At 60.4% G+C, this 17,161-nt stretch overlaps 1 protein-coding gene across 2 annotated transcripts in view; it reads right to left on the reverse strand.

Annotated features, from left to right (window-relative positions):
• The window catches only part of Dgkd (diacylglycerol kinase delta), an 85,970-nt gene that overhangs the window by 13,118 nt on the left and 55,691 nt on the right, over nt 1–17,161 (reverse strand). For both annotated transcript variants that reach the window (XM_048344478.1, XM_048344477.1), the window contains exons 4-12: nt 13,226–13,330; nt 12,771–12,903; nt 12,099–12,205; nt 11,702–11,827; nt 11,031–11,133; nt 10,340–10,502; nt 6,799–6,907; nt 1,122–1,261; nt 697–781 (exon numbers count right to left, since the gene is read on the reverse strand). In XM_048344478.1, coding sequence (XP_048200435.1) covers nt 697–781; nt 1,122–1,261; nt 6,799–6,907; nt 10,340–10,502; nt 11,031–11,133; nt 11,702–11,827; nt 12,099–12,205; nt 12,771–12,903; nt 13,226–13,330 — 1,071 coding nt within the window. The remainder of the gene's footprint in view (nt 1–696; nt 782–1,121; nt 1,262–6,798; nt 6,908–10,339; nt 10,503–11,030; nt 11,134–11,701; nt 11,828–12,098; nt 12,206–12,770; nt 12,904–13,225; nt 13,331–17,161) is intronic.

The following is a 17,161-nucleotide window of genomic DNA, read 5'->3' on the forward strand; positions in this document are numbered from 1 at the left end:
GCCGAGGCAACGCAAGCACTTTGGCCGGCATCCTTGTTCAAGGCCAACCACTGCCCTGGTACTCATCTTTCTACAGCCCTCGGCCCCTGTCTGGCAGCGCACCCCTGGGCAGTCATCGTGCTCAGTTGGGGGCTGGATGGGACAAGCACGGTGGGGTGCCCAGGACAGTCTATGCCCCGAGGAAACGGAGCTGAATCACAGCAGTGCCCACCGTCAAGGACAAGAACTCCAGGCTGAAGCACAGGGGCCAAGTGAAAGGGAGGCTAAGAGGAAAGGCGGGCCAGGGGCAGGAGGGCGGGGCTAAGAGGAAAGGCGGGCCAGGGGCAGGAGGGCGGGGCTGTGGGAGGAGGCCAAGAGGACAGGTATGCCAGCTGTGGAGAGTCACAGCCAGTGGCAGGGATGGTGGGCGGAGGGGATGGGGGGGGGGGGGGGGGGAGAGGACAGCGGGGGGGGGGGGGGGGGAGCAAGGTGCTGAGCAGATGATGGGAGAAGAGGAAGTCACCACAGGGCACCAGAAGCCCCTCAAGTCCTGTGCTGGCTGCAGGAAGCCCCAGGCCCAAAGCCTCCAGCTTGGTCAGCCCCCCTTCTCCCCCGCAGGGTCACACCATGGAGCGTGCGTGACCCGTGGCGGGCTGGGGTCGGGCAGAGGGCAGAGCCCTCCTCAGCACTGAAGTGGGGTGCGGAGGGCAGCCATACCTCGGAGTCCTCACTGAAGTCTTCGGTGACGGTGGAGGAGGAGGCCTGCCGAGGGAGTTTGGTCTCGTACGCCATGACACTCCACCTGCGCAGGCAGAGAGTCAGCTCAGCCCCTAGGCGGCTAGGGGGTCACCTGCTCCCTCATTCTTCTGGGAACAGAGTGAGGGGAAAATGACCGGGAGCATTCTGCACCACGACCATGAGACCCCAGGCCTGAGCAGCCAAAGACTACAGGCTGCTCTCAGAGCCGAGGGCGGCCGGTGAGACGCCGCCTCTCTCCGCGTGCTCCTGGTGCCGTCTGCTTCTATCCTCCTCATCCTCTGACCAAGCCCAGAAACTGCCAGGAAGGGACGGCAGGCCCAGGCCGGGCCCTTCCACCCGGGCAGCGGCCCCGGCGCCCTGCGCGCGCCCCCGCGGCCACCCACCTGTCCAGCATCTTCGTGCTGGCCCTCTCCAGCTTGGCCAGGATCTGGGGGAGCTGCGTGTCGTCGTCGCAGGCCGAGCCCCAGCCCAGCACCCGGGCCAGGTCGTTCCCCGTCCCCAGGGGCAGCACTCCCAGCTGACACTGTGGAGAAGGCAGAGAGGACGCTCCCGCGACGGCCACACCCGACGGGGGAGGGAGAGTAGGTGTGTGGCCTGCCTGCGCCTCCTCCCCAGAGCCCAGCCGTGAGGAGACGGTCCCCGTCCCCAACAGCAGACACCAGGGTCACGGCCCTCCCTCCAGACTTCACTCGGCCATCCACGGACGTTCACGGATCACCCTCAAGCCCTCTGGCGTCTAGAACCTCATTCCTTCCCACCAGCACTGCTATATGACCACACGTCAAGTCAGTCTGCGTCTCCCCACCGTCTCCCACCGTGCCTGCGTCTCCCCACCGTCTCCACCGTGCCTGCGTCTCCCCACCCCTCTCCACCGTGCCTGCGTCTCCCCACCCCTCTCCACCGTGCCTGCGTCTCCCCACCGTCTCCACCGTGCCTGCGTCTCCCCACCGTCTCCACCGTGCCTGCGTCTCCCCACCCCTCTCCACCGTGCCTGCGTCTCCCCACCCCTCTCCACCGTGCCTGCGTCTCCCCACCGTCTCCACCGTGCCTGCGTCTCCCCACCCCCTCCATCCACCGTGCCTGCATCTCCCCACCGTCTCCACTGTGCCTGCGTCTCCCCTCCCCTCTCCACCGTGCCTGCGTCTCCCCACCGTCTCCCCATGCCTGCGTCTCCCCACCCCTCCATCCACCATGCCTGCGTCTCCCCCACCCCTCCATCCACCGTGCCTGCGTCTCCCCACCGTCTCCACCGTGCCTGCGTCTCCCCACCGTCTCCACCGTGCCTGCGTCTCCCCACCGTCTCCACCGTGCCTGCGTCTCCCCACCGTCTCCACCATGCCTGCGTCTCCCCACCCCTCCATCCACCATGCCTGCGTCTCCCCACTGTCTCCATCCACCATGCCTGCGTCTCTCCCCACCCCTCCATCCACCATGCCTGCGTCTCCCCACCCCTCCATCCACCATGTCTGCGTCTCCCCACTGTCTCCATCCACCATGCCTGCGTCTCCCCACCCCTCCATCCACCATGCCTGCGTCTCCCCACCCCTCCATCCACCATGCCTGCGTCTCCCCACCGTCTCCATCCACCATGCCTGCGTCTCCCCCACCCCTCCATCCACCATGCCTGCGTCTCCCCACCGTCTCCACCATGCCTGCGTCTCCCCACTGTCTCCGTCCACCATGCCTGCGTCTCCCACCGTCTCCATCCACCATGCCTGCGTCTCCCCACCGTCTCCGTCCACCATGTCTGCGTCTCCCCACCCCTCCATCCACCATGCCTGCGTCTCCCCACCCCTCCATCCACCATGCCTGCGTCTCCCCACCCCTCCATCCACCATGCCTGCGTCTCCCCACCCCTCCATCCACCATGCCTGCGTCTCCCCACCCCTCCATCCACCATGCCTGCGTCTCCCCACCCCTCCATCCACCATGCCTGCGTCTCCCCACCCCTCCATCCACCATGCCTGCGTCTCCCCACCGTCTCCGTCCACCATGCCTGCGTCTCCCCACCGTCTCCACCATGCCTGCGTCTCCCCACCGTCTCCACCGTGCCTGCGTCTCCCCACCGTCTCCACCATGCCTGCGTCTCCCCACCCCTCCATCCATCATGCCTGCGTCTCCCCACTGTCTCCATCCACCATGCCTGCGTCTCCCCACCCCTCCATCCACCATGCCTGCGTCTCCCCACCCCTCCATCCACCATGTCTGCGTCTCCCCACTGTCTCCATCCACCATGCCTGCGTCTCCCCACCCCTCCATCCACCATGCCTGCGTCTCCCCACCCCTCCATCCACCATGCCTGCGTCTCCCCACCGTCTCCATCCACCATGCCTGCGTCTCCCCACCCCTCCATCCACCATGCCTGCGTCTCCCCACCCCTCCATCCACCATGTCTGCGTCTCCCCACTGTCTCCATCCACCATGCCTGCGTCTCCCCACCCCTCCATCCACCATGCCTGCGTCTCCCCACCCCTCCATCCACCATGCCTGCGTCTCCCCACCCCTCCATCCACCATGCCTGCGTCTCCCCACCCCTCCATCCACCATGCCTGCGTCTCCCCACCGTCTCCGTCCACCATGCCTGCGTCTCCCCACCGTCTCCGTCCACCATGCCTGCGTCTCCCCACCGTCTCCACCATGCCTGCGTCTCCCCACCGTCTCCACCATGCCTGCGTCTCCCCACCGTCTCCGTCCACCATGCCCGCGTCTCCCCACCGTCTCCACCATGCCTGCGTCTCCCCACCGTCTCCACCATGCCTGCGTCTCCCCACCGTCTCCGTCCACCATGCCTGCGTCTCCCCACTGTCTCCACCATGCCTGCGTCTCCCCACCCCTCCATCCACCATGCCTGCGTCTCCCCACCGTCTCCACCATGCCTGCGTCTCCCCACCCCTCCATCCACCATGCCTGCGTCTCCCCACCGTCTCCATCCACCATGCCTGCGTCTCCCCACCGTCTCCATCCACCGTGCCTGCGTCTCCCCACCTGTCTCTCCACTATGACACCTTACTCGCTGACATCAACTTTACCTTCAGTTCCTCTGAAAATATCCTGATGCCGACAACTCTCAGCCTGGACACACCTCCACGCACCTCCCGAGGTCTTACACCCTGCGCCTAGCACCTATCATGCCCATCCCAAGTGCGCATAAAAGCCCCTCCGTGCCAGGCCACGGCTCCAAGTGCCCCCACAATACTGGATGCCCCAGAGCTCTCCTGCTGGGGACTCTGATGACAGAGTGGCCAGTTAGGGTCACTAGGGCCTGAAATGCAGGTGGCCCGGGTCCTAAGGCCAGGTCTACCGCCCCCCCCACACCCGACGTACAGCGCTGGCACCCTCCCCTCCAAATGCACCAAGGACCTGGCCTGCGGGGACAGCGCGTGTCGAGGGCACTGCCTGGCAAGGCAATGCAGGGGCGACAGCCAGGACACAGGGGAGACAGAAGGGCAGAAGGGCACTCAAGAGGGGTGCAGCAGTGCTGCCCAGCACCTCACAAAGAGAGCTAAAGGTGGGGCTCAAGGTGGCTTGCCCAGGGAGGGACAAGTCCAAGTCCGCCCTGAGGAAGAGGAAGGCAAGGCAAGGAAATGAGATGGGGAGGAAGCAAATGCAGGATCTGGTCAATTCTGCTGTCCGCACAGAGGCTACTGGGGGACACAGGACACAACTGTCCCAAAGAGAATGGCCGGGGACACACGGGCAAGCCATGGACAAACAGAGGCCAGAACAACAGGCAGACGGGCTGAACCTAAGAGGAAAGCCAGGCTGGGGACCACTGGGGAGAAGTGCCCTCGGCACAGCTGGCGCACAGCTGGAGCGCGGGAGCCAGGAGGACAGGACACATGTTCAGAGTCCAGGGAAGAGCTGTCAGGTGAGGACGGCATCAGGACACCGAAGCCAAGGTGTCCCCAGCGCGGACACGGCAGAGGCTCTGCCCAGTCGCTGTGCCTCCCTGAGGCGGGCAAGGGGAAGGAGGAGGGGCGTCCAGAGGCGCGGGTCACACGGCACATATAATGGGAGCTCAGAAGAGAAGCACCGCTGTGTGCGGGAGCCAGGGGGATGAGAAAGGGGGACCAGCAGCGCATGAGGGGCTCGGGAAATGAGAGGAGACAAATGCTTGTGGAACTCGGCGCCAGGGAGGAAGCTAAACCGTAAGGTTCCGCTGTCACAGCAACAGTGACCTTGTCAAGGATGCCGGCAGCAAAGCTAAGTGGACTGCTCTATGCACACCACTAGGCGGCGCTATTTCCCTTTCCTGAGCACCTTGCAGGGCCTGGCTGTGTGAGGACTAGGGCCGACGGGCCCACTCCAAGGCCACCGCCATTCCAGTTGCGTGCACAAGGGAGCCCGCGCAGGTATCGGGGTGAGCAGGGCGGGCCGGAGTGCACAGTCGCTGAAAAGTCTACTCCAGTCACGGGGAAGACTAAAACATTCCCAAGGACTACAAGTAGCAGTGTAAGACAACACAGGGTGATATCTGGTATATATAGGAGTGGTGTGTCAGTGTGCCAAGAACAATATAAAGAAAAAGTGGGTTGTTGTTTTTTAATTTAAAAGCACGTTGATGACAGAAGGGCAGTCTGGAAAAAATTCTTACCAGACATCCACTTACAAAAACAGAAAATGGGGGAGGGCTGGGAATATGGCCTAGTGGCAAGAGCACTTGCCTCCTACACATGAAGCCCTGGGTTCAATTCCCCAGCACCACATATATGGAAAATGGCCAGAGGGGGCGCTGTGGCTCAGGTGGCAGAGTGCTAGCCTTGAGCGGGAAGAAGCCAGGGACAGTGCTCAGGCCCTGAGTCCAAGGCCCACGACTGGCAAAAAAAAAAAAAAAAAAAGAAAAGAAAATGGGGGAGAGGGGTGAAGAGGCGATCCATGGAAACGTCAAGGTAAACTGAGGCAGTGTTTGACCTCATCAGAAATTAAGTAAATAAAAAATAAGACTTGCCGGGCGCTGGCGGCTCACACCTGTCACCCTAGCAACTCAGGAAGCTGAGATCTGAGGATCCCAGCTCAAAGCCGGCCGGGCAGGAAAGGGTGTGAGACTCTTATCCCACCAATTACCCACCAGAAAACCGGAAGCGGCGCCTGTGGCTCAAGTGGTAGAGTGCTAGCCTTGAGCTGAAGAGCTCAGGGACAGTGCCCAGGCCCAGAGTTCACAGTGGGGCAGAAGCAGGTGAGCCATGGAAGGGCAACTTCCCGTCACAGGGGGGTCTGGCGAGGCCAACGCTCAACCTGGGGCTCCTGAGGACAGGCACAGCCTCCACAGGGCTGGCGCTGGGCAACCTCGGCTGCACACGAGGGGGGCAAGCGGACCCCGATCCCCGGCTGCGTCCACTGAAAACCACCCCACAGAGGTGCTGACTGAGGAGAGGGAGGGAGGCCCAGCGCAGGGATGACTCAAAAGCAGACCAGCAGGCTCGGAGAGCAGGCGGCAGGGGTCCGTGTGAGCCCGCACTGTGGGCCAGGCACTGGTGGCTCACGCCTGTCATCCCACCAGAAAATCAGAAGCAGAGCTGTGGCTCGGGCGGTCGAGCTAGCCTTGAGCAAAAGAAAAGCTCAGAGAGAGTGTGAGAGTGCTCAGGCCCTGAGTTCAAACCCTCCGGTACTGACACACACAAAAAGAGACTGCACTATAGGTCACTGTACACATAGTATGAGAAACGCTGGCACTGGCAACGACCCAGGGAAGGAGATGAAGTGAAAATGCCATGATTGTGATAAACATTTTCTTAGTAGCAACTATGAAATCTATTTTTGTTTTAATGCCAAAATCTAGACTGAATGGACAGCAAGGCAGAAGCTGCGAACAGTAAGTCCCATCACCTCTCACTGAGAGCCCTGCTCAAGGCCACGTTCTTCAGGTAGCTCTGGTTACCTGGCTGAATCAAGGCCGGGCCCAGCCCCCACAGGGCCGCGGGGCTCCTACCTGCCGCGCCCACCCCTGTGCTGGTGCCTACCAGGGGCAGAGGCTCTGAAGCGGCTCACAGCTGAGACCCCACCACCGCCGCTTCCTGACCTCTGACCTCTGACCTAGGCGGGACTGCCTCTTCCTCGTACCTGTTTGTGAAGGTTGAGGCTGTCGATTTCAGAGAGGACCCAGCCAACACTGCCATCCCCGCCACAAACCAGGATCCGGAAAGTGTCAAATTTCTGGAATAACCGTAAGCTGCAGAGAAAAGAGAAAGTCAGTGAAACTCTCCTGCTGTCAGTCGTGGCCTTGGGGAAGAGGCCTGCCCCCCCACCCCCACCCCCGGCCCCGGCTCAGCCAGGCCCCACGAGCTGTCCACAAACCCGCCCCTCGGGACCCTCTCCGGCAGGGTGGACGGCAGGGCCCTGGTCCTAGCCAGGCCTTCTAGCCGGGACCGTGTCCACCAGGCCTGAGGCAATGGGCACTGACACACCTCCAAGTCCTGAGAAGACAGCGGGACCCGCGATCACCCCCACGACCAGCTCGACAGCCTGCCGCAGCCCTAGCCAATCCACCGCAGCCCTCCCCTGCGCTGACAACCCCCCCAATCCACCGCAGCCCTCCCCTGCGCTGACAACCCCCCCAATCCACCGCAGCCCTCCCCTGCGCTGACAACCCCCCCAATCCACCGCAGCCCTCCCCTGCGCTGACAACCCCCCCAATCCACCGCAGCCCTCCCCTGCGCTGACAACCCCCCCAATCCACCGCAGCCCTCCCCTGCGCTGACAACCCCCCCAATCCACCGCAGCCCTCCCCTGCGCTGACAACCCCCCCAATCCACCGCAGCCCTCCCCTGCGCTGACAACCCCCCCAATCCACCACAGCCCTCCCCTGCGCTGACCCCCCCAATCCACCGCAGCCCTCCTCTGCGCTGACAACCCCCCCCAATCCACCGCAGCCCTCCCCTGCACTGACAACCCCCCAATCCACCGCAGCCCTCCCCTGCGCTGACAACCCCCCCCAATCCACCACAGCCCTCCCCTGCGCTGACAACCCCACCCCCCTCCAATCCACCACAGCCCTCCTCTGCGCTGACAACCCCCCCAATCCACCGCAGCCCTCCCCTGCGCTGACCCCCCAATCCACCGCAGCCCTCCCCTGCGCTGACAACCCCCCCAATCCACCGCAGCCCTCCCCTGCACTGACAACCTCCCCCCCCAATCCACCGCAGCCCTCCCCTGCGCTGACAACCCCCCAATCCACCACAGCCCTCCCCTGCGCTGACAACCCCCCCCGCCAATCCACCGCAGCCCTCCCCTGCGCTGATAACCCCACCCCCCCAATCCACCACAGCCCTCCCCTGCGCTGACAACACCCCCAATCCACTGCAGCCCTCCCCTGCGCTGACAAGCCCCCCCAATCCACCGCAGCCCTCCCCTGCGCTGACCCCCCCCCAATCCACCACAGCCCTCCCCTGCGCTGACAACCCCCCCCAATCCACCGCAGCCCTCCCCTGCGCTGACAACCCCCCCCCCTCGTGCCCTCAGCTGCCTCATCCCCTGAGCCTTAGCCTACAGCCAGTCTCCCCAGCACTCACAGAGCCCAGTTTCAGGCTGCCCTCGGATACCTGTCCCCTCGCGCCTTATGCTCCGAGCCCTCCTCTCCCGGTAATTCCCTCCTGGTCTCCCTTCCCTTCCACTTGGGGGCCCTATCGGGACACCATGTCTGTCTTCTCCACAGTCTTCTGTACACTCTTGACCTCTTTCTTTACAACCGTGCCCAGGCTTTGACTGAGGACCCTCAATCGGCACCCCGGGCCTCTCCCAAGGCCCCACACTCGCATCTACCCCCCACGACGATCACCCTGGTGTCCAGAGGTCATGTCCTTCAGGGAATGGCCTAGCTCACAGGCCGGCACCCACACTCTCGCTTCGGTTTGCACTGCACCCCGCAGAGCCCGGCCTCCATCACGAGGCGCTGAGTTGTGGAGCCTCGGGCCTGTGCTCGGGCCTTCCTTTCTAAAACACCAGTGCCATCCAGCGCCTTGCTTTAAGAAGTTGCCCCTCGTATCAGGAACAGACCCTCCCTCTCTTTGTCCGCACACCACCCCCACAGGCCGGGCAGGCCCGGCCTGGCACCAGGCGTAGGGGAAGACAAGGGCAAGAGCACCCAGTGAGCACGCAGGCTGAACACAAGGGCTGACTTAGGAACCCTGTCTAGGGTCCCAAAGCATCTGGGCGTCACCCCAACTGCTTCTAGTCAGCCCAAGCAGAAGCACTCAGAAACAGGCTGGGATGGGCAACAAGCCAATAACTCAGGTCTCAACGCGAGTTCTGAGAAGCAGGCTGCACCGGGCTTTCAGTGACAAGAGAACCACCTCTACGCATCCTCCGGATTCCAGCCCCAGGAGACCGTGGCTCTCTAGAGAAGCGAGGCCAGACTAAGGAGGAGGAAGTGGTAGGTAGGTCTAAGTCCTGCCAGGAACTGGGCGAGATCACCTGTTCACAGACACAACGTGCCGCTTCTGGGAGACTTCCTTCTGCTAAAGTCCTCCTGCGTGCATGCTGGAACGAGGACTACCTTGTCACCCAAGTTCTACTGTGCTGCCTCCCTGCCCAAAGCCGCCGTAAAGCATCCCAGGAGGCTGATTTAGCAGCCACCCTGCAGCCAAGTGTGGGACGCGCCCACTTCTGGAATGAAGCCATTTCATCAAGCTCAGAGTGACCAGGACCCTGCGTCGTCCAGAGGAGTGGGGAAGGAAGATCAGGTGGCAAGTCCGTCTGCACACGCCGTGTGTGCCGGCCAAGGGCATCCGTCAGCCCAGGCCGCGTGCCAGCAGCACCTGGCTCCCCAAGCAACTCCCTCCTCCTCGATTCCCCCCAAACCACACAAGGTAGCTGGGGCGACAAGCACTTGCCGCACCACCCTAGCCCGTCCTCTCAGTCTGACCTGAACTGATGCTTCCAAATGAAGAAGGAATTTACAGAAATGGCAACACTACAGAAGCCAACATTCCCTACAAACCTGGGAAAGAACAAAGCAGCAAGAACGCACCGTGGCTCCTCAGCCCCCAGATGAAAACCCCAGGGTGCTGGCGCCTCTCACGTCTCCTCACGCTTAAATGTTGGGGTCTGTTATGCTCCAAAATGGAAGAGCCCCGCCATTGGCCCCACTAGCGAGAAGCTCCTTCCCAGGAACTAAGCCAGCAGTAGAGAGAGAGAGCAAGGAGGCGACGGAAACACCCCAGGGCTGCAGCCGACACACGCAGACAGCACGATGCAGGAAGGGACCCCAGCTGTTATCAGTTGCTACTGGAGGATGTATGCAGGTGTGCATACGGGCACATGCGCCGTGTGTGTACACATGTGTGCGTGTGTGTGTGGTAGAAGACAGAAGGACACACATGACAGAAGGACACACATCTCTAGCAACTATTAAGAACAGGTCCCTCTGCGAGTAGAATTTTGGGAGGGGCAATTCAAGAGACAATTTCTTTCCTACTTAAACATTTCTGTGTCTTTGAGCTTTCTAGAATACACGTGCCTTAACGCACAAAACACTGAAAATCCCAACTCTCTAAGAAATGGTCTGGAGGCGTGGCTTGAGACCACCGGAGTTCAAACCCCAGCACAAGCACCGCCAGAAACGGAAAGCACAATCCGCGAGGAAGACGCTTCACGGGCTTCCTACCCGAGGTGCGGCCCTCCGTTCATGAGGTCGAAGACCTGCGCAGGGTTCAGCAGCTGCTTGAATCTTCTGAGAAACTTCACGCCTTGGTTGTCCCCGCTTTTGGAATTGACAAAGACCAACAGTGGACTCGTGCAAGACGGAGGACAGGTGGCCTTCCAGAAGCCTGGGTGTGCGCGTGTCGGGGGAGAGAAGCTGTGTAAGCGCGGAGGAGTGGATGAGCCGCGGGGGTGCACGGCTCACACACGCACACACGAGGGGAGGGAGGACACTCCGGGTGTGTGTGAGGCGAGCCCCAAGTCGGAGCACTTACAGGGGTTCCAAGTTTCACCTCCCTGCGCTGCTGTCACTCCTTCCTCCAAGCCCCAAGCCCCAGGGACCCCGGCTTTCAGCAGACCTCCTGCCTGTGTCACAGTGTGCCAGCCTCACGAGTGAGCCGGCATGCTAGCTTCTGCCCCTCCGCTCAGGCGGATGAGATGGCCTTTGACCCCACGCCCACTGGAGAGCCATGGGAAGAGCTTTCCAGGCAAGTGTGAGACACAAGCTGTGAATCCACCAGCAAGAGCCACTCCACCGGTGACCTCCCTCCGCCCAGCCCCGCGCGCGGGCGGGGCAGCCTCTGGCTGACCACGTCTCCATGCCCCAAGGTGGCGAAGAGGCGCGGGGTGCGGGCGGGCGCGGGGCGGGCACCCACCGTCAGAGTCGATGCTGTTGAGCGCGGTGGGCGGGATGACCGACACCTTGCACAGGCCGAGCGGGCACTTGGTGAGCAGGGACTCTTTACACGCCGTGTGAACCTGGAACAAGAACCACGTGTCACAGAGGGGAGGGGAGGGGAGGAGCGGGGAGGTCAGGGGAGGCGAGGGGAGGGGAGGGGAGGGGAGGGGGGCGATGCTGCCTTCTCGCACAGCACCGCCGGTGAGCCGCCGTGGGAGACACAAGTGTTGTCTCCTCAGCACCCTGTGCTCCGGGCGTGCATCCGAACAAGCACCCAGGGGAGCCAGGCAGAGCCCGGCGGCGGCCCGGGGCTGCTGAAGGGAGTCCAAGTTCAGGCCTTCGCGCGCTGACCGGTGCCGCGGCTACTCGGCGGCTCCCGGGGGGCAATGGCCTGAGCGGGCCAGCCCCGGGCACGGCCTCCCCGAGACCCTCGCTCACACCGCAGGGAGCCCGCCAGAACTGCCCGGGGTGCGCTCTGAGGCAGCTGGGACGCTCTGTGCTCCAACGTCGGGATACTGACAGCTCAGTGGCGGATCAGATGACCCGACACCGCAGGAAGGACAAGCGGGCGGCCCCGACCCCAGGCCCGCGGGCCTCGGTGCGCCGGGGCCGGGCGGGGCAGCCGGGCTGGGCCGCTCACGCACTCACCATGGCCTTGCACCAGAGGCAGCGCCAGTCCTGCAGGCGCAGCACACTGCCGCAGGTCTTGTCGCACACTGTGCACTTGGCACTCACGGGCAGGTTTCCTTCCAGCCACTGGTGAGGCATGGAGACCTGCAGAGCGGGCGGAAGCATGCCAAGGGCACCCGGGACCCACAGGCAGGCAGGGGCTCAAGGGCAGAGCGGTCCTGCGAGCTCGGCCAAGGCTCTCCCTCCCCACCACCGCACCAGTGGGCGGGGCGGCCAGACTCCCCGGGGTGAGGGCAGAGCCGGGAGGGGGAAGCGGCCCTGGGGCCCCACACGCCATCCCACCCCCCGCCCCGGTGCAGCCCCCCTCAAGCGAGATGCACCCAGGGCGGGAGGGGGCTGCGCGGGCCTGGCGTACCCCGTCCTCGTCCTCGATGATGTCCTTCCCGATGGAGGCCAGCGTGGTCCACTTGCAGTTATTGGTGGCCCGCACAGCACACCGCTTGTGGGCCTTGAACTTGCACACTGTGGGAGGAGGAGCACACGCGCGCGTGAGCGGCTGAGGAGGACGGGGAAGGAGCGCGGGGCGCTCCTGTGTGGCTGGGAGCCGAGCACGTGGGGAGAACGGACGGCGGGCGAGCAGCCGGACCCGCTGCTTCCCACGCACGCTGCCGTCTCAGTACTTGGCTCTGTCCACGAAGCCACGGAAAGTACTGAGAGCTAAGTCCACACAGCTCCCATGTGTTTCGGAACATTATCTTTGCGTGTTCTCAACCATTTAAAATGCAACACCAGTTTCACTCATGAGCGTGCAACCAGCCACGGAGAAGCGTGAAGGCCCTGCTCAGTGGCCAGCGTGGCACCCTGCACACACCTTGTGTCCTATGAGACACTTCCCACCCCTGCTCAGGACACACCAGGCCGCAGGAGGCCTTGATCCTCCCACAGCCACGCTCCGCGGACTGTGCGGACCGGCTTGTGAAGCAGACGGGAACGGAGCGGTGGAAACCACCGCACCCTGGACTGGCAGGCCTTATCAAGGGCCACCTCGGGCCACCTTGGGGAGTAGAATCACCAAGCGGCTTCCTACCTTCGCAGGACAGCCCGTGCGACGTGACTCCGGACAGGGCCTCGCGGCACACGTTGCAGTAGGTTGGCCGTGCGTGGGAACAGGCGTACCAGTTGTGCATCCCTGAGAAGTGGTCCATGCTGTACTGAGTAGGCTGGGAGAACAAAATGAAGATGGCCAAGATAAGATGCCCCTTTGACATTCTTACACGTGGCAACTTGTGCCGAATTAATTACATCGCGTAGCCAAAGAAGGAGGAGGGGGGAGGGCGGGGTGGGTCTGTGGAAGGACGATCGGGCACGTTTACAAGGACACGCGGACAGTGACGTTCTCGACTGCCGTCCGCACGTGGCAGGGGCGGGACGGCAGGTCGTCAGGGCAAGAGGGCAGCAACAGCAAGAACAGGTGGCAGTGACGGGTGCCAACAACAGCCAGTAACAACAGGCACAGGTGGACGGATGTTTTTCTCTGTTAACCTCAAAGTGCTCCCTGTTCTGGACAGTCCTGAGTGCTGCAATCCAGTCTTCCATTTCTTTTCTGCTGTCAGCACATAAGATGAGCTTCCTACAGGGGGTGATGACCTAGAGGAAGAACACATTCAATGTACCATGAGCAATGCAAGGAGACAGCTACAGGAACTGTAACGCCAAGCTGCAAAAAACAAAGAGCACGTACGTGTGTGTATGTGAGTGTGTGACCATTTTATTGGGGTATGTACACTGGACAATGTATCAAATAAAGTGGTTATCCTGGGCTACACATCAAGAACAATCTCCGAGGGCTAGGAATATGGCCTAGTGGCAAGAGTGCTTGACTCATATACATGAAGCCCTGGGTTCGATTCCCCAGCACCACATATATAGAAAATGGCCAGAGGTGGCGCTGTGGCTCAAGTGGCAGAGTGCTAGCCTCGAGCAAAAAGAAGCCAGGGACGGTGCTCAGGCCCTGAGTTCAAGGTCCAGGACTGGCAAAAAAAAAAGAACAATCTCCGAGTGACAAGACTACCTAATTTGTTTCTGTGTTCATCAGCAAGAAACCTAAGTGGACATTTGAGACTACTTAGACATAAGAAGCTGTAGAAAACTTGAAGAGAAGAGCAAACAAGTAAATAGGGGGAGGCAAACACAAAAAACAGACCAACTGCTCCCGAGAGGTTTCCCCCCACCCCGCACCCAGGTGGAACATGCGGACAATGGAGGAAGAGTGATCTAGTTAGTCTACAGAATGCGAGCATGCGTGTTACACACGCAGCAGAGGAACAGCAGCCTACAGGAGGGCCTGAGCAAAGTACTGGAAGTGAGGACATAAACTTGCTAATAATCAACAACGCTGCTGAGAGCTACAATGTATATAGTTTTTATAAGTAAATAGAACAAAGGCTTTGCACTTCAATTTCATAGAGGAATATGGAACAGCTCCATCACTCCAGGCATGGGGATTGAAAGCAGTGACCTCCTCTCTCCTATCAGACGGGCAGAGTTGTGAAGAAGACAATCCAGAGTTTGGCAAAGCGTGGAAGAAGAGTTCTCGGTATTCAGAGGAGGCAAACAGGGCGCCGCGCACTTTTTTAGAGAACATTTTTGGCAAAGTTTATCCAAATTTCAAAGGTCATAAGCCCCTACTTCATTTTGTATTTCTATTATGTGAAACTTCTGAATAGCTCCAAAGTTAAATCTACAAAACAAAAGTCTGGTAAGAAGTCTAGCTTTCCTACCTCTCTTCTATCCTAGTTCCCACTGTAGCTTGAAACTATATGTATGACACTTACTGCATTTTAAGTTACTTGCAAACACATCTGTCCCCTTACTCGCTCTTTTCACAGGGCAGCGTGCCGCACAAATGTCTCCTGCGGGGCCCTGGCCTGCCTCCCTAGCCGCTCAACCGCTGCCTGTGACCAACCAGAATGCTGCACTGCCCACAATGCTTTGCCATCTCCTCCAGCGCCACAGAGTGTCTTTGGGGTAAATTCCTAGAAGTAAAGACGCTTGAAAGAGTAAATGCAGATGCGATTTTGCTAGCTCCTGACAAATGTCCTTCCACCGGGGTTGTACCATTTTGCATCCCTACCAACAAGTTTTTTCATGCCTATTTTTCCGGGAATTCACAATAAAAATATTACTTAACTTTTGGACTTCTGCCCATCTTATAGCTTTTACATTACGATGACTCAATTTAGGAACACCCGATTTAAGTTATTACATGACCCGGTTTGGGGGGCAGAACACATAAAAGCAGTTCTCTGCGGCAGATTCACAGCAGTGATTTGGCTTCAGAGAAGGGTGAGTGGAAGGGGTCCCAGTGCGGGTCTCAGGGCGCGGCTTGTTTGCTCTCACAGACCCAGGGCACCAGGCTGGGCATAGACAGCATGCCAGAGCAGGGAAGAGAATGCAGGCTCCGTGCTTCCCTCCTAGGGCTGAGAGGGAGGGAGCTGCAAGGCACGCCAGGGGGCCTCCACACACACCCCCTCCTCCACACACACCCCGACCCCCCACCCCCCCACCCCCGTGCTCGCCCCACACTTCTGTTAGTGTTTGCTCTAGACCTGAGGCTCAAAGAACAGGACCAGCAGGGTTTCCACACAGATGGAACTCACACTGGGGTGACACAGAGAACCATCTCAGACACAGACGAGGCCAAGAGAACGGTGCAGGTTTGGTCAGGGCGCCCACGGGGAGCCCAGCAGCCCGTTAACTGCCCGGGAAGTCCACAGGCATTTCCTTAATGGGTTGCTCCGCAAAACAAACACAGAAAAAGCAAGAACATACACTTCGTCTTGTGCTATTCGGGGACTCTATGCGACAGGAAACGTGTCCCTATGTGTTAGCCTTGTCTACTGCCCCCACAACAACCCCCACCACGACTCTAGGCTCGGCAAGTGGCGGGAGGGAAGAACCTTTGGCCCCCACACATCCTCAGGTGCTAAAGGTGGACATCACTGGAAGGCTTCCGTGCTGATGGGCCCCCTGGGCAGTGGATTACACACCAGCCATTATGGTAAGGACAGGGAGTGATGGCACAAGTGAGCCTGCCTGGGGTTCGCAGGGGTGTTGACACACAGAGCAACAGACACACGTCCAGGAACTAAGTGCGTTCAGGCTTTCCTTCCTCAAGCCTGTGCCTGCTTAGTAGTGAATCAGTCTGCATCTGTAGAGACAGACGCGGATCTGAATCCTGCCTCGCCACTGTTCTGAAAGAAAGTGGCGGCCAGGGGCACTGTGGCTCAAGTGATAGGGTGCCAGCCTCGAGTGAAAAAGCTCAGAGGCAGCACCCAGGCCCTGAATCCAAGTGCCGGCACCGCCCCCCCCCAATGTACACACACTGTCCTTAAAGGACGGGAGCTGATCGAAGCCTCCTGCAGGGCCATGGGGTGCTGAGTGGAGCCCAACAGGCCTTTGCACATGGGCCTCCCCCAACGTCACTGTCAGCAAAGCCAGTCAGCAAAGTCAGTACTGCCCCTGTTCTACCACCAACAGAGTGCCCCGTGCAGACTGCAGCTCCCTTGGAAAGCTCTGGTATCGGCAGTCCCCAACCAGACCGTGACAACGGTCACAGAAGGACCCCACCAAGCACAAAGCCCATCAGCCTCAGGCCCTGCCACCTCTGAGCCTCTCGGCTCGTCTGGCCAGCCGGCCGGCCTATCCCAGCCCTCGTGCACACTCCTGACCTGCCAGCCTTCCAGTCGCCACACCTGGCCCTGCCCATGTCTTCACTGCGCGCTACATAAAATGCAAAGTAAAATTACTGATTTTTTTGGGGGGGGAGGCAGTCTTGAGGCTTGAACCCAAGGCCCGTGGGCTGTCCCTGAGCCTCTTTGGGCTCAAGGCTAGCCCTCCACCACCTGAGCTATAGCGCCACTTCTAGCTTGTTCTGAGTAGCTTATTGGGGGTAGTGTCTTACGGACTTTTCTGCCCAGGCTGGCTTCAAACCGTGGTCCTCAGATCTCTGCTTCCTGAGTACCTAGGATTTCAGGCATTAGCCACCAGTGCCCACCTCATGTATCATTTTTTTTTTCTTTTTCTTTTTTTTTTCTTTTTGCCAGTCCTGGAGCTTGAACGCATGGCCTGGGCGCTGTCCCTGAGCCTCTGTGTGCTTGAGGCTAGCGCTCTACCACTTGAGCCACAGCACCACTCTTGGCTCAGATATCATTTTTTAACCTACCACATTCTTTGAGATCAAAAGCTTGATTGCAGCTGGAAATATGGCCTAGTGGTAGAGTGCTCGCCTCATATACAAGAAGCCCTGGGTTCGAGTCCTCCATACCACATATACAGAAAAGGCCAGAAGTGGTGCTGTGGCTCAAGTGGCAGAGTGCTAGCCTTGAGCAAAAAGAAGCCAGGGACAGTGCTCAGGCCCTGAGTTCAAGCCCCAGGACTGGCAAAAAATAAAAATAAAAAACAACAACAACACAAAGC

The sequence above is a fragment of the Perognathus longimembris genome, chromosome 4, assembly GCF_023159225.1.
Source record: "Perognathus longimembris pacificus isolate PPM17 chromosome 4, ASM2315922v1, whole genome shotgun sequence".
In the NCBI taxonomy this organism is placed as follows: domain Eukaryota; kingdom Metazoa; phylum Chordata; class Mammalia; order Rodentia; family Heteromyidae; genus Perognathus; species Perognathus longimembris.